General features: G+C 38.7%; 1 protein-coding gene across 3 annotated transcripts in view; it reads right to left on the bottom strand.

Moving 5' to 3' along the window:
* Positions 1-932: 932 nt before the first annotated feature.
* myl10.L (myosin light chain 10 L homeolog) overlaps positions 933-17,907 on the bottom strand; it is a 64,199-nt gene continuing 47,224 nt past the window's right edge. For all 3 annotated transcript variants that reach the window (XM_041581826.1, XM_041581827.1, XM_041581828.1), the window contains exons 3-7: positions 17,328-17,403; positions 14,042-14,146; positions 4,676-4,754; positions 2,621-2,669; positions 933-1,177 (exon numbers count right to left, since the gene is read on the bottom strand). In XM_041581826.1, coding sequence (XP_041437760.1) covers positions 1,073-1,177; positions 2,621-2,669; positions 4,676-4,754; positions 14,042-14,146; positions 17,328-17,403 — 414 coding nt within the window. In that variant the 3' untranslated portion in view covers positions 933-1,072. The remainder of the gene's footprint in view (positions 1,178-2,620; positions 2,670-4,675; positions 4,755-14,041; positions 14,147-17,327; positions 17,404-17,907) is intronic.

Here is a 17,907-nt window from a genome sequence, read left to right as displayed (position 1 = left end):
AGCCTGGTCTAAGGTGGCGAAGTAAACTCTGGTGAAAGAGGTAACATTCAGAAAAATTTGCATTTTAGTGAATTTGCAGAGTAATACTGTATGTCAGAGCGAAAAGTCGCCTGGCAATAGGGTGAGAACGATGGTCTTGTTCGATATTGAATTGTTCTCTACGCCTGCTAGTGAATTACTGATGTCCCTGCAGATGGGATTTCTGGCGAATTATCGCCAACATCGGCCACTTCGCACTTTGTGAATCTGCCCCTAAGTGAGCATTTGCCAGTCACAGATTATGGACATTGAATTATGGACTTTTTTATAAGTTTTAATTGCAAATGTCCAGTTGTATGTAGGTTTGTGTATTACATCATGAATTGTACCTTTCAATAATGCACTTGCACAATGGTTCCAATGTCCCACTAAAGTGAGTGTCCCTGAAACATTATGTTTGGATTCTAGGATTTGCAGACCCTTTACCTTCATTACTTCTGCTCACCAGCAATTTACTCTATTGTAGTCTAAAAATGACAGCCTACTTTAAAGGGGCTGTAAACCCAACTATAATGCCATCCCACAGCGCCCCCTAGTTTTCTATAGCAGTTGCCAAAAACATAATTATAGATGCAAAAACTTCACTGTAGACGAAAAAGATTTGACCAATAAGAATGCTGCTGGGTAATTACCTTTTCCATTACATTCTATAGATAGCATGGGGTTGCAGTGAGACAGTTTTAAATATTGAGTGATTGGTTTTACCTGACATGGCTCATATTAGCTGACGTCTCAAACATCCCACGTCAAAGAACATTCCACATGCAACAATATATATGTGTCTGCTTTGATTCTCTGTGAAATCAACAGTACATTGGTTGTGTATGTGGAACAGAGAGACGCAGCATTCTGCTGAAAACTCATGTCTGAACACACTTCAAACATCGGCTTCAAATATTTCTTTTTAATATTTATAAAGTTAGAACAATTTCAGTTGCTTTGATCATCACAGCAGCTTTATGACACGCTGACATTTTGTTCCCCTCTTTGTGTTGTTTTCTTTTATTGAACCTTCGGTTAGAACTTCAGATCTTTACTCCTGGTCTTTCTCCTCACCGTGGGTGATGATATAGCATAGGTTCTTATAATCTAGGTTCCCAGCAACATCTGGGGGGAAAGCGGTAAACATCTGGGTGATCTGCAAGAGAAACAAAGACTAAGCTGACACTGGAAGCCGCCATTAAAGTCATGTTCATATTTCTTTTCATGTGTCTCTTAAGCAATACAATGCAATGTGGGATGCACATGTGACACTGGCAAATACTTAATCAGAATGTTCAAAGAAATCCAAATCTGGCAGTGATTTATGGCGCAAGCAATCAATTTTTACGATGTACCAAATTTATTAGAACAAAAGTAATTTAAATAAGAACGTGGGAAGCATTCTGACATGAAATACATGCCCAGAGTTACTAGAGACCTTCAGAAACAATGTTACATAAGCAGTGGATTTTACTAAGACAAAGTAATGGGATTCTGATCTTTGACTTGGTCACATAATGTTGTTTCTAACATGGTTCAAACTGCTTGGCTTGTAGGCCAACATTCAGATCACAATGGAAGGAAACTCAAGCTCTTAAGAGACCCCTTCAGGGATGACCATGACCATATGTATGGAACACATCAAAGTCTGGAGAAAATGACTGGGTAACACAAAGGTGCTTTAAATGTTGAGCTATGCCCCCCCCCCCCCCATGCTTAAACCTGTGGTCAGACTATTTGGTTGCATATGACCTAATGAGCTGCATGATTCTTGAAGCATAATTCGGCATTTGTCCATGAGGACAGATAACCAGAAGAGCAGGGAGCTACAGATGTGTGCAGGTCGGGCAGGTTCAGGGCCGACCTCATTGCTCCTCTTGTGGGTCGTACGGGGGCTAGACCAGATAAGATGAGGGGGTCTGACCACTAGTGATGTGCGATACCCACGGGACCTGGGTCAGGTGGGTTTGGGCCAATCTCACTGCTCATCTTGGGGGTTGCAAGCCATAGACTGGCAGCTTGCAACTTCTGGCTTCCTGTTTTATAGGCTTGTGCCTGCCGCGCCCCACTCCTTTTAGTGATGTCATCAGTGGAGCGGGTCGAGCCTATAATTGAAAGGGGGAATCCAAGTGCGGGTGTTGCTGGTCAGTACTGTTCTGTGTATTTGTCAACCTCTGAGATTTCCCCAATATGTTTGATCCTTTTTAAGATACTGTATATTGCTGCCTTAGGGTTAATAAAGCCCGGTACAGAATAGTGCAGTGGCCATTTACAGACACTCTCAAACCAATGTATTAAGCCTAAACCTGCTTATACACTTGTGACAATATCATACTCTTCAATGAACACTTAGTAGGGGCACCCCCTTTCTTATAGGGTTGTCATATATCTGTAACTGGTAAAATACAAGCCAACTCCAGATTATTACAACTCATCAGCAATGTATTTGCCCATAAATTTATAATCCCCCAATAGTTCCACTCCAGGCCCACCTCACCCGCCCAAACCCTCCCCACTTCCCTTCACACCATGCGGATAGTTAACAAACAAACTTACAGAGCAATAGTGACACCAGTATAGTTTCCTCTACTGTCCTTACCTCTTCCTGAGTGAAGCGGTCTGCTTGTGTAGTAAGCATCTCCTTAATGCTGTTTGGAGAAAAATAAATAATAACATGCACAAATGCGTATAATGTAACAAAATGCCATACAGATAACATATAAAGGTGCTGTTTTGGGGCACTGTTGCACACATTTTTTTTATATACTTTGGGGCCAACTTCCTTCAATTTTGGTAATTATTTAGTGTTGTCTTATGTAACATTGTACATGCCACACACTGTTTGCACAGCATAACTTGCATTAAAAGTTTGTATAATGGAAGGGATGTAATTCCCCTTTATTAGTGTGCTTGTATTCCATTGCAGGTGGACGTTTGCACAGCAGATGGGCCGTGAGAGGCTCATAGTACCCAACTACAACTGCAGCAGAGTAACAAGTCAGTGAGTGCAGATAAGTTTGTTTTAAAAGGTTCAGCCAGGGTTGAAGGGGGCATCAAATGGGAAAAGAGGGGCCAGGCCAGGTAAAATTTGAGGGGGGCTAAGTAGTGTGAAGTTACGTAAATTGCATAATTTACTTACATTAACAGGGTTACTTATTAACGGTCGAGTTGTATTTTACCCAAAAAATTCAGTGAAAACTCGATTCATTCGAATATTCAGGTTTTGCACCCCAGCGCGGAAAAAAATATATCGGTAGAGGGGGTGTGGCCCGGCTGGGGCCCATGAAGGTCGGGGCCCACCGAGTTTTATCCCAGTGTCCCGCTGGGCCAGTCCGACACTGGCTGCATGACAGGGGCAGGTAGGTGGGTAGGGTTTAAGCTTAGTGCAAACTCCACTGACACCTAATGAATAAGATAAAATTAAACTTAACAAAACTTCCACTAACCCCAATGAATTGACTGGCATATTAGCACATTCATGAACTGAACTATTTAAATTTATATTGGGTTCTATTTACTGAATTATATGAGCTATCATCACCTACATGTGGTATGACCACTGCAAGATTATTGGGCCCCTTAACTTTGTAAACAAGATATTTTCTATAGTTCAGCTGCTTTTCAGTCCCAGTGGGCTCCCAGCAGCACTGGGGTGTCTTCCTTCTATAGTTGAGCCCCTGCTTTTCAATAAAAAAAATTGATGAACATGTACCATAGTAACTGGAGTTGAGAAAACCCTACATCCATCAAGTTCAACCTTGTGTCTTAGGAAAACCAACCAGCCTAATAGCAGATCTTTTGTATAGCACAAACAAAGGCCGTGGCCAAAAATGTTGGTACTACATGTTTGGGTTTATGGGGGGACCCTAGACAAATAACTTGTACAGGCCTGGATTCAGCATATGCTCCATCAATTCTAAGTGTAACAAGCGTACTTGTTTTATGCAGTGAAGTTAAAATAAGATTCTGGAGGATTCAAATTTCCCAAATATATATATGTTTTTTAAACAATGTTTGTTCAGTTTTATATTAATTTACTGCAAATATTTCACACTATGAAGTGATATCAGGATTTTCCTTCTAACTGCAAATGAATGACAATCTTAATTATAGCTGATTCAATTGATTCTTAGACCTGCTAAAAGTGTTCGGTGCAAATGAGACCTACCGTAGTGGAACATTAAACTGATCAGTTAAATCAGTGTGAGCCTTAATGCAGTTGTTCAATACAATAGGAAACATTCGCTCCCCATTCTACAATTCCTTTATATGCTACATACAATGGGTACATACAATACAATGGGTACAGTCAGGCACAACATGCGTGGAGGCTTTCTTGAGCAGGGGGATAATGCTCTACCACTGCACTTAATACAAGAAATAAAAATGAAAGAAGGAAAAGATACCTTAAAGACTGCCTTAAAGACATTGACAGTGGTGTAACAAGACATTACTGGGCCCCAGAGTAAATTGTTTTTCAGGCCCCCAAACTGTCTAGAGGTTGACTTGTTTTACCAATATTTATTGAAATTGTATATAAATTAGGACCTAGTGGGGTCCCTATGCCTCCTGGTCGCACTACAGCCACAGGGTCTGCCTCCTCTGTAGTTACACCCCTGCACATTGAACTATACATATATAATGATTAACTTACTAATCTGCTTTAATGTTGCCTTTTCCATCAGGGTCGAAAATCTTGAAAGCATTCAGGATAGTCTCCTCTGGGTCTGTGCCTGGAATACATACATCAGAGGTAATAAAACATCTGTCTTCATTCTCTTCATCTCTTAAATAAAAGGCAATTCTGTGTCTATGTGCCTGAGCGTACGACTTGCCGTTATTCTTCTCCCTATCTTTTCTACATTTTTCACCACCTCACCTCACCTCCTTTAATTACCTACAAACTGGCAGGGTACGAGGACAATCTGTCAAGCATTATTGAGTAAAACAGGCTCATTAGAGCACAATCATCGATATGTCACTTTTCAAAACACACAATTGATGTTCTTTGACTGCGCACAAAGAATGTTGTTGCCGCATTCCCTTTACTGTAAATGGTCGGCCCATGGTTACCATTGTGCTACTGTATGGATCTTTATAGGAACACACTACAGGTAAGGGATCCGTTTTGCAGAAAGGCTATCTCGCCTTGGATTCAATTTTATATCTTTATGTTATTTATTTTATTATTTTATTAATAATGCAAATTTCCAAAAATTGTTTAATTTTTCTCTGTAATAATTACCTTGTACTTGATTCCAACAAAGATATAATTAATCCTTACTGGAAACAAAACCAGCCTATTGGGTTTAATTAATGTTTACATGATTTTCTAGTAGAAACCCCTAGCATTCTGGATAACAGGTCCCATACCTGTACTACAAAAAGCATTTATTTAAGGAGGGATAAACCAGAACAATATGTTGATGGATCTGATAAATCTAGCCTTTTGGTACTGCAAAGTTCTACATAAATACATTGAATTTGAACATTGTGTGGTTCTGTATTCTGTATACTGCCAGGCCTGCAGATGTAAAGGGGTTCTAAAGATTCTTTAAATCTGTCCCATTGCACCAGCATGCCAAATAGATAGCAGAAATGTAATTATATGCAAGAATATTCACCAATGGGAATTCTCATTACAAGCATTGGTCATCTCTGTGTTATTGGCATATTGCTCCTGATCCATATAAATCTGCTCCAATTGCAGAAACAAAGAACCAGATTTACATGGATCAGGAACATTAGAGAATTCTACTCCATTCATTGGGTCCCTGAAGAAAAGCTTTGGTGAGATTTAAGAATCCAACTGTGATTTGCTGACTTCAACTTCTCAATAGGAGTATTCTGGTCCAACAAAATTGAAGTATGGTTGGGCAACAGTGCTCAGAACCCCTTTAAGCATCACTGAATAAACCCCTAATATTTAATTTCATCAAGTCCCCTGTTTATGGATTTGGGGTCTTTCAAGTGTGACTGAAATGAAGCACATTAATGAAAGTTTAGTGAAGATAGGAACCAGATAACAGCCTTTCATGTAGAACTGGTCCATTACATTGCAGCTGTTGGTGTATGTGCCAAGAATACAAACAAGCAGTTCATTTCAGCAGCACATTTCAAAGGTACAAATGAGAATTAAACTCATATGAATAGAAATATGTTAACATGGGACATCCTACTGAGAAAGAACCTAGCTGGATTTAAAGCTGATGTACCCTTTCACACACCCAGACCATAACCCAACACCCCCTTTCTTGCACCGCCACCATCTGCTTGTGTCTCCACTACCTACTCTCCATTGCTCTTCCAGTGATATTCTCCCAATCTCCAGCACTGAGTACTGGGTTTGCTAAAAATTCAAAGAACTGTCAAAATCTCTGGCCCAGTCCCCATTGCAGATGTGGCCATCTTTGCTGCCCCTGAGTTTTGCCACCCTAGGCCAAGGCCTCTGTGGCCTGCTCACAAATCCGGGCCTGGTAAGAACTCATCTTTTAAATAGTCTTAGTTAATAAGAACAGAAATGGGAAGCTTGGCACATCTGTAGAACCAGGAAGACATAGCATACTACATGTATTTATATGATGACACCTTGTTTCTACAAACTGCATTCTCTCCAAATTAGACCACAGAACATCTCAAGGTAACTTGAACATGTTGAATTCCAAGTTGTCTGAAAGGCATAAAATTAGTGGTGTCCCTACAAGCAGTTAAAGGAGCTACTAAGTAACCTTCTGCTGCACAATCCTCTTCCAATTTTGAATAGGGGTAATAGAACATGGTAGATCTGTTACATCCATTGGCATCCAGGTATGGTATGGTATACAAGTATCGGATCCATTATCTGGAAATCCATTTTTCAGAAAGCTCCAGATTATGGAATGTCCCCCCCTTATTTTAGGGAATAAGACATATTTGATAAACATATCATATGCTACTGCTTACTACTGGGCCCTATTCAGTGGCGGCACTCTCGGGGTGCAGGGTGGGAAGATTGCATTAGGCCTGCACCCCATTGGAGCCCACTGATGGTTTGTGTGCACACTGCGCTTCTGGAGGCTGGCTGCATACCTGGATAGTTACGTTACTGCCCTTATTCCTTCTGGCCCCCCAGTAGTTGCAGGGTCTGCTTCCTCTATAGTTCTGCTCCTCAACCGAGACACTTTCTGATTTTTATTTTATCAACTTTATCAGAAATATAGCTGACATGAGAATTTTGGATTCAGATTTAGGGATTTAAAATTAGAGTCATACCATCTCTCCAGAAAATGATACTACCCATAAATTACTGTCCACAATTCTCTAAATAATACAGGCTTTACTTTTTTTTGTGGCTAGTAAATTATCAGCTTCTTTGCCCTAGAGCCTCAAAGTATTCCTCTGAAGCTAAAAATATCCCATGGCATGAAGAAAATAAACCAGTAACACTTCAAAGGAATGATACTGTAAAATGCTTCTCATGATGGGAATGTCAAAGGCACTGCCAATATTATTATCTGAAAATGACATTGTAACATGATGTCTGATATTATAGAAATTGCAGCTAGTCTAAAATTACACACCAGTGCTCATATCAGAATAAGAGCTGAAGAGTGAAAGCTACAGTCTGGGATCCTATCATGCGACGTAAGACATACTTCTGGGACTGTTCAAGGGCTCCGCATGCTAAGTACAGTGGGTGTAAGTGCATTCTTCTGTGCTGTTAATCTCATTTCGGACAGGCTACAGCATCAATTGATCAGACACAAGTGGAAAGAATGGAGATGACAATTATAGGCCAGAAGGAACTACACTGACCACTGAGGAGCCATCACTGCTGAAATCGCTAAGATTTTGCATTATTACCGACTTTTGTGGATAAAATCAAGTTTATGGGGAATGCTTTACACACAACATTTAAGATTTATTGTTTTGTAGCTTCCATCACTGGGTTTGATGCGTTTGTTTATTAAAAAAGTCCAGTAATGATCTCCCTTGTCAAAGTAATTTTCCTTGAGACTGGCACAAACCTAGATTAACATGTACGTTCCCAGAACCCAAGTCTTCCACCAACAGGGGCAGATTTACCAAAGGGCGAAGTGGCTAACGTTAGCGACAATTCGTTAGCAGTACCGCATGCATGGACGTCGACGATTTACTAACAGGCGCAGGCACCAATTTGCTAGCGAAAGAGACTGGCGCTAGCAGTAATTCACACTATATCGCCAGGCAACTTTTCGCTCTGTCGACCGGACGTTACTCCGCAAATTCACTAAAGTGCGGATTTTACTGAACTTTACCTCTTTCACCATCGTTGCTTTCGCCCCCTTATGCGTTTTAAAAAGTGGAATTTCGAAGTATATGCACCAACATTTAATATAAAGACGTCCATACAACTTTAAATTTACCGCCCAATGCAAATTGACCTGAGAGCAAGATCCTTAGCGAAGCTTCGCTTGGCAGAAATTAACTCTAGCGCATCTTCACTTTTAAATGCTCACATTGCAGAAGCAACGATAGCGAAAAGTCGCCATCATTCGGTAACCACGACGAAACTTCGCATTTTAGTGAATTAGTGTAGTCTGATCACATTTGCGCCTGCCGAAGTGTAGCGATGGGTGCGAAGCGGACGTTAGCCACTAGCATTAGCCACTTCGTCCTTTCATAAATCTGCCCTTATGGGTAAGCAACGAAAAGGTACATGCCTAGTGCACCCCCACTGATGCTCCCTAGGCACATGTTTCTTCTGGCGACCTCTAGTTCTGTCCCTGGCTGTTTCTAAAACACAACTTCCAGAAGTCCAGCATTGGATGGTCGCAATTGGCATTGAAACTGTCATTTCATTGTCAGCTAAACTGTTCCTTTAAACTAACCAGACTAACCCATTGAGATGCCCTAGTCTTCAACACGCCCTGACATACTGTAAAAGCAACAATAAAGAAATGGCCATAAACTATAGTGATGTCGAAAACATTTAGAGATGAATATTCGTGCATTTAAACAAATTCATTTTGCCCTTTATTACTATGAACTGTGTTTCTGTGCTGCCAAATGATCTGCCATTCCATGAATCTAGGCCATTATAGCATATTCTGTCTTGCTTAATATTTAAGAGCATTACTTGGGTTTCACTTGAGTAGATTGTCGATGAAGGAAATAAAAGTATCCTAAAACATACTTAGGGGCAAAAAGATTGTATTCTGTCTTTCTTTTAAGGATCACTGAGCATCTTCACTATTCAATCAATACCTCTTTACACTTAGTTTTCTATTGTCGATCTCACTGCCAGTGGCAAGCACAGGGCACTCCACAAAGCCTGGGCTGTGCATGGAACCATTTCTCATTGTGTGGACTACATCCTTCTCTTGTTAATTCTTTGGGCTGTGTCTGAAAAAAATGCCTTGCGTAACCCATTCTGTATTGATTACTTGGTAAATAAAGTGGCTCCATTGATGTGAATCTTATTTCATTTCTATACTAGCTGCGAATGCATGTTTTTAACACGCAATAAAAATAAATATCCAGCTGGCAGATATTATATAAAGACAGAGCATCTTCCATAAATGCCTTGAAACCCTCGGTTGCTATTTCACATCTTTTTTTTTTCACAGTAAATGATAATTCCATACCGAGTGTAATTTTTGTAAATAGTCATTACCTGCCATAGTTTTGCTTTATTTAAGGACTCTGGCAGAGCTTTTATATAAATCAGTGCCATTTGTTCTTAAAAATAATTACAGTAATAAAAAAACATTGTGTACCAATTATCTGCCGTTTCTAAGACATTATTTAATTGCACAGAGCTACAATGAATGCAAAACTGAATGGGAAGCGATGCAAAGGTACTTGTGCCCATACATTATATTCGAAATTTGCAGCCAGTTGAAATGCAACCACTCTGTCTATTCTAAAGAATTATGTGCAAGTGCACACATAGGGGCCCATTTACTTAGCTCGAGTGAAGGAATAGAGGGAAAAAAAACTTCCAATTTCGAATGGTTTTTTTGGCTACTTCGACCATCGAATGGGCTACTTCGACCTTCGACTTCGACTCGAACAATTCGAACTAAAAATCGTTCAACTATTCGACCATTCGATAGTCGAAGTACTGTCTCTTTAAAAAAAACTTCGACCCCCTAGTTCGCCACCTAAAAGCTACCGAAGTCAATGATAGCCTACGGGGAAGGTCCCCATAGGCTTGGCTATCTTTTTTAGGTTGACGAAAAATCGTTCGATCGATGGATTAAAATCCTTCGAATTGAACGATTCGAAGGATTTAATCGTTCGATCGAAGGATTTTTCGTTCGATATTTGAAGTCGAAGGATTTCAATTCTGCAGGTGAATATCGAGGGTTAATTAACCCTCGATATTCGACCTTAAGTAAATTTGCCCCATAAAGTATGGGGAAGCCTGGAACTACCACCAGTTTGCGCCAAGTACCTGCCACTGACTTGTGCCAAGTGAATTGGTGTCTTTGGTTCAGGTTTCCTTTTTTTCATGAATCGTATTATTTTTTATTATTAAAAAAAATTGAGATTCATTTAAATTGTAAAACCCACGAAAAACTCTAATAAAACAGTTCTCCAGGTAAAAGCAGTCGAGGTCCCATAGAAGTCAATGGGAGCTGTGTTGATCCTGTTGGACCTTTTTTTTAACCATTCAGACTTTCAAAAGGCTTTCTGATTTTCTTTCACATGTAATTGTCCAAAAAACTCTAAAATTTAAAGATTTTAGAGATATTCATTATTTTCCCGATCTTGCAGCACTTTTTCCGTTCGTAATTTTTATATTCTGATCTTTTATTAAAGTTCATGGCATTCATGGTTTTAGAGAAATACCACTATATGCAATAAAAGGCACTGGGGGTCATTTATAAAATTTGTGCAGCGCATATTTTTTCGCAAATGGTTTTATTGGCCATGTTTTTTCCTGAACGCTAATATATTGCACTGCTCTGCCCGTCTTTCTGTTTTTTGCGAATTCTCATTGTGAATACATTTTCGCAAATGAGATGGGAATTAGCGCGAGCGCACCAAATGTGCGAGGTTGTTATGCGCGAAAATAGCGTTGACAGCAACTTAAATTCGCACTTTGTGAAACTGTTTTGTGACTATTTTCTCCGCCACCAAAGTTGTGGCGTAATTCAGTCGCAGAGTGTGCGCATAAATATTCGCAATTTGCGATCTTTGACATATTTAAAAAGCTCTTATAGACATTCGTATTGTAAAAAAATTCGCAATTCTGTTTGCACTGCACTTATTCAGCTTTATAAATATAACCATGCACTGGGCAAATATATTCACTTTGCGAACCAATCTGCCTTGCACGAAGTTTATAAATGACTCCCACTAAGTTTGCCCGGGAGCAGTAACCCATAGCAACCAATAAGATTTTTGTTTGTTTTTAAACAGGTGCCCAGTAAATGCTACGGCTGATTGGTTGCTATGGGTTACTGCCCCTTGACAAACTTAGTGCATTTTTTTTACATAACCCCAATAGAGTTTAATTGTGGTTTTAAAATGCTCGAATATCTCTAAAATGTAACCTTAAGTTAACTTTTAGTATGTTATAGAATGACCAATTCTAAGCAACTTTTCACTTGGTCTTCATTATTTCTTTTATTTATAGTTTTATTTAATCATTTGCTGCCTTCTTCTAACTCTTTCCAGCTTTCAAATGGGGGTCACTGATCCCAACATCTAAAAAAACAAATGCTCTGTAAGACTCCAAATTTATAGTTATTTATTCTATACTCGTCTATCTATTCAGGTTCTCTCCTATTCATATTCCAGTCTCTCACTCAAATCAGCGCATGGTTGCTAGTGCAAACTGGAGAGCTGCTGAATAAAAAGCTTAATAATGCAAAAAACAGATAATAAAAAATGAAAACAACTGCAAACCGTCTCAGAATATCACTCTCTAACATCATATTAAAAATTAACTCAAATGTGAACAACCCTTTAATAAATGGGCCTCTAAGTGAATTAACAGCATCAGTGTTGATCTGCTGGAAGGGTCTCAAATGTGATTTTCATATTACTTGACTTCTGTTGTCATAAACAAAAATTGTGAGTTTTTCTCCAAAAAATTTTCTCCAAAAATAGAAAAAAATTGTCTTTTTCTCCAAAAAGTAACACAAATATAGTTAAAAGTTCAAACCATTTCTTAGGACATACAGGTGAAGGCCTAATGTGTTAGGCCTTTGCCTGTTTGTCCTAATAAATGGCTTGAACTTTTCTTTAAAATATTTTATTTGATTTTCATATTAAACAAATGAAATCAGGATGACAGCAAATGTTATGCAGATGAAGAAAATATGTTGAATTCGATACAATGGCATGATGCCATCAAAAACTGTATACCATTCAAGAAAATTAACAAAAACTAACGAAAATTAACTAAGCCAGTGGATGTACATGTAATAAAAGAAAGAAAGAAAAGAAAAAAAAAGCCCAACTATATTTTTGTTACATTTTGGAGAAAAAGACAATTTTTGTCTATTGCTATTTGCTTATGAAACCGTGGACTGGGGTGAACTGTGAGTATACTTTTCTCCTCTTACTTTCACTGCCCCTATTATTAGATACTAATTTACAGTAGTGTTGGTATTGCTAATTTGCATCAATTCTGCTATTTTGACTTCTGTTGTCCACTAGATCCACTATTTCCAGCCAATCTGGGTTAGTTTAGTCTCATGTTAATGTGTATAATATAAGGATGTCAAACTTATTCACTATATCACTACTGCTATGTAGGCAATTGCCTAACACTACATTGCTGTTATGATTTATTACTCTCCGGCTTTAGAGTGCAGCAGAATTAGCTCTTATTTTATAAATGAACAAGGATACTGTAATCAGATATCTTAGGAACAGAATATATGGGGCTATATAAAGCTAAACCGTTTTCATTTCTGCCTTTCAAACCAGGAATGGGTTTCTAGAAATAGTAACCAAGCTCACATAAAATAAACAAGAAAAGTGGTTTTAGTGATACAATACTTTTGTTATTACTGAGAGGATTAGTTCTGCAATTTGTACTGTCATTACAGGGAGTCTGCAGAATATAACTGACGCCTCATTAAGTTCTACCTGCTGTACAGTGTATACACAGTGACAACAAATGAATTACTAACCTCAAGTACTGTTTTTATGTGAAGTCTTTTTTATATAATTACCTGGTCTCCAACATACCATGTCTTCTGCTGGTTGATCACTGTAGTGTAGGACTGGGGTCTCCAGGGCTCACAAGGGATTGCCACCTCAGGCCACCCCAACCCAAATTATGAACTCTTCCCTCCACTTCGAACTCACTGGCAGCCTCCCATCCACACCCACATGTGCACGCCATACCATTTACCTTTTCCTTGCAGTGGGATTGGGGGGTAGGGGGTAGAGTGCTCCCAAAAACCAGGGAGCAGTCCTGGATCAGCAGGGCCACCAGGTTTTTTCCCAGTGTCCCGCCAATCCAGTCCCACACTGCTATAGAGTACCACAACACAGGTGTACCACCTTAAATTAATCCCATAAAGCAGCTGGGTTTACACTCATTCCTACTACCATTTGGTGGTAACATTTTAGGCCAAGTTGTTACTCATCGTGCTTTGCTGAATAGGACATGCAATTCACCAGTTCTGCGACCAGTAATTTAGCTATTCTTCTACTTTTTGTTCCAGTTGGCATAGCTCACACCTGACACTACATTGTACTTGTTGTTTATGACTGTGCTTTTAGGTATTGCCACGCAATAGGCAGAAAACTGATCAGCCTGGTTCTGCACTGTCCTTTCACAATTAATTATGGACTGGCAATTTTCTAATTTTTGCAAATGATATACATACATACAATATCTCTGTATATTAAATACATGTTTATGCTCAGGTTACATTGTTGTTCCCCCTGCTGGCCCCCCATATTTTATGTGAATATATAGTTTTAGGACTGTAACTGCTTTTGCTTGTGCCAATTATGCCCCTATGGGTAATGATTGCACATGGAGACCGTTTTTGTCTAAGCATTGATTTAGAATTAATATTTGTCAAACCTTTTAACTTTTCCCCAAACATTGTAAGGAAGATAGTGAAGTTTATTGGCCCTGGAGCCTCCTGGACCATGTCATCCAGCTCTTCACTCTTCACATTGATACGTCCTGAAAAGGAAGCACAGACAATCATTCACTTAGTTAATGTACAGCTACACCATATTACAGTGCTTACTATATTGATTTGCTGGGTAGTTATAGTTACCCATTTTAAATCACATTTACCAAAAGCTGCAGCAAGCCTGTTCAGCTTTTATTCTTTTTTACATGACTATGAGTTCACCTATTTCATGAGATGTCTGAACCCAATATGGAGCTTTCTTGCTTACACCAAAATGTATTCACGCTTCTGTCCTTGTGCCAGTGATGCTCAAACCAGGACTGAGACAAAGTCACAAACCCCTTAATGAAATACATGGAGCAAATGTTAGAGTATTTTAGATACACTACATAATAGTGTTGACTATCAAGTTGATTCAATAAATATTATCCAGATTATAGTACTCTCTATTGGTCTGTATTAGTCATTTAGGGTGCTGATTTTTAGATATGTTTTGGGGTATTTCCTCCATTATGTTATATATAGAATTGAACTCTTCTGCTGTCCTTGACATTGATCTTGCATGAAGGTTTTAGTACAGTTTGAGTGTTTATGTGGGTACAACCTAGGCTTGTCGAGAACAAAATAAAAAAATGTAAGAACACACAAAATATTTTGATTTTAACTGATGTCACAATTGGCACAAGTCACTTCCAGCTAAAGGAAAGCAAAACACCACATGTAATCCCTATGCCAGTTATTGACAGAAGAAGGCACATGCTAATGTATTTTCAAGTGACAATTATGGGGCAATAACTGCTTGCATCAAGGACAGGTTGTTTCATTGCTGCATCAAAATTCAGTCTATATTCCGGACCCATATTTAGATTTTTTAATTAAAAGGGGCACACTTCCTATGTCCAGGGTCTATACAAATATATAATTTATGTAGTTAACACATTCTAAAAAGATCAACAAATTCTCCAAGACACTGCTTAATGGGAGGAAAGTTGTCAGCTCCTATAGATGTATGTTGTACTCAAATAGTAATTCAACCATCTAAGTTTATGATGTTATGTGAGCTATAGACCTTTCTATTGGATGGATGCCTGCCATTTGCTGGTGTATGACTTTTACGGCTTGTTGGACAATATTATTTCATTTTCTATCCATCTTCCAAGCCCTGAATTACTGAGTGATTTCTCTCCAAGCAGCCCAATAAATTAAGTACTGCTACAAATGAAGTATATCCTTATCCTATGTCCTTGTCGCCATGGTTTTATTGATTAAAATGTCTGTTTGGTGCCTCTTTTGTCATACTTTTGCAGGGAAAATAGCAATGGAGTGCTCTAAAGACACAGAGACTTCTGTTAGTTGAAGCTGGGAAGCCTTCCAGGATAATCATTCAAGCCAACTGTACTTTTTCTGCACTCAGGACCACTATCTGGCATAAATATATCTTGGAGCTGTGCCACCATTATGGCGCTTGCTGGATCTTCAGTCAAAAGTTGCTCACAATCAGTTTCAAGAGTCATTTCAATGAGGCTTCACATATGATATCTTGGGTATTTGTCTACTAATTTTTCATCCAATGAGACTTCTGAACCACTATCACCAGTGGTGTAACTAGATTTTACTGGGCACCAGTGATGGCAAATTTTCACGGCCGTTTCGTGAATTTATTTGCCTGCGGCGAATCATGCAAATTCGCTGCGAATTTGCACCTGGCGAATAAATTCGCCCATAACTACTGGGCACAACAGCAAACTAATTTTAGGGCCCCCAGCATATCCATGTCCTGTTTTACCAATATATGTTGACAATATATGGTGCCCCCTATACCTCCTGGGCCCCCCCTGCAGCCACAGGGTCCTCTTCCTCTGTAGTTACGCCCCTGACTCACACAATAACATTACCTATAGTGTGGGCAACTTTTATAATAACAGTATAGGGATATTGTTAGTATGATCCTAGCTCAAAATGCGGCTAATTTATGTGGGCTGCATTGTGAAATATATTTTATGCCATTTGTGGCTCTGGCCTTAAACAATGAATATGGGAATGTCAGTGTTTCCTCAGTGACAGGACACTGTATGTTATTTGGTCTCGCTGTAAAATTATTCAACGCAGAATAAATCCACTGTAAAGGCCAATGTTTCACTGTCAAAAAATATAGCGATAATATTTTTCTTATTTTATTCTCTGTTAATTACTTTGCTCCTCCTGAAAGGGCCATTAATATAACATTCTTGTTTACATCTTTGCTCTATAGTGATAAGCCAAAATTGTAGCAGCAGGATTTGTCTTACATTAAGGAGTAAATGCGGATATTGTGTTACAGACCTAAAATGAAGTCACATTCACAACTTTTATAGTCATGTCAATATCTCAGCTCCTGGGAGCTCAAAATCTTTGACCTGGAGTTGGAATCCTCAAAGACATAATACAAACAAAACAATGTTTGCCCTAAATGATCATAAGCTGTCAGTATTTTTGCTTCACGGAGTGATATCAATATGACCCTACACATCCTGTGTATTAAAATTAAAAGAAAATAACTAAGATTTGTGTTTCATTAGCAGTAACCTATGCATTTGAAGAACTTACATATAAATATAACTACAATATCTATTGTGTCATATATAATGGAAAGACCCATCTCCCATAAACCCCATTTTATTCAAATAATCCACATTTTTAAAACTTATTTCCTTTTAATAATAAAACAGTATCTTGTACTTGATCCAAACTAAGATATAATTAATCCCTATTGGAAGCAAAACCAGCCTATTGGGTTTATTTAATGTTTACATGATTTTCTAGTAGACTTAAGGTATGAAGATCCAAAGTACACAAAGTTCCATTATCCAGAAAACCCCAGGTCCCAAGCATTCTGGATAACAGGTCCCATACCTGTATACTATTTTTAAATGCTAATTATTTCTGGATAGAGCAGAACAGAAGAAGATCCCATGTAGACAAGCACACTATTGACCTATGCATTGTGCACAGAAAGTCTTGGGGGACATTAAAAGGATGATTTTATTTCAGTATACAAAGGAAAGTTCCAATCTCATAAACAAGAGGAGTATCTTAAATCAATTTGGCAGTCTTTCCTTTTGGCTCACTGAGTTTGACATATCATCTTTGACTAACCCGGCTTTGGTTTAACTAGAATAGCTTCTTAAGATCTCGAGCTGTGAATTTTATTCAGATATACATATATAAATATATATTTTTTTTTTTTACCCAGAGCAGCAAATGTGTCTCTCAGGTCCCCTTTATCAATGAATCCATCTCTGTTCTGGTCCATGATGGTAAAAGCCTAGTGACAGGAAAGAAGCCAAGTGTTAGGATTTTGTTTGGTCTCTTAAATCTTCCATCCTCTTTGATTCCCTCTTACAGTCTATGACATGTTTCACTTCCAGTTAAAAGTGAGCAACAAACAAAGCCATTTTGAATTACACACATTTAGTATACTAATATATTTTGACAAGAATTTTAATTGAAATACAATTAACCAGCCCAGAGTCCTCTCAACTAAATGAAAGCAACATGCAATATGATGAGGGATGGCAGTATTCAGTGTAACCAATATTAAACCCCCACTGACAATGCTGAATTAGACCTCACCGATTGCTGCAGTGTTATAAGGCTGCTCTCCAGGTTGTTTCCAGAAATGCATCCTAAAGTGCAAAATTTAATTTTGGATTGTATTGTATAAAAAGGGCTTCAGGTGTAGCTCAATTATTCTGTGCACAGTTATTGCATAGAGGTGACATTGCCACCATAACTGAGAGGGCAGGTGAGTGGCAATGGAGAGTGGTGA

Source organism: Xenopus laevis, chromosome 2L (genome assembly GCF_017654675.1).
Source record: "Xenopus laevis strain J_2021 chromosome 2L, Xenopus_laevis_v10.1, whole genome shotgun sequence".
NCBI lineage: Eukaryota > Metazoa > Chordata > Amphibia > Anura > Pipidae > Xenopus > Xenopus laevis.
Note: the sequence above shows the minus strand (reverse complement) of the source record. Positions and strands in the feature narration are given on the sequence as shown.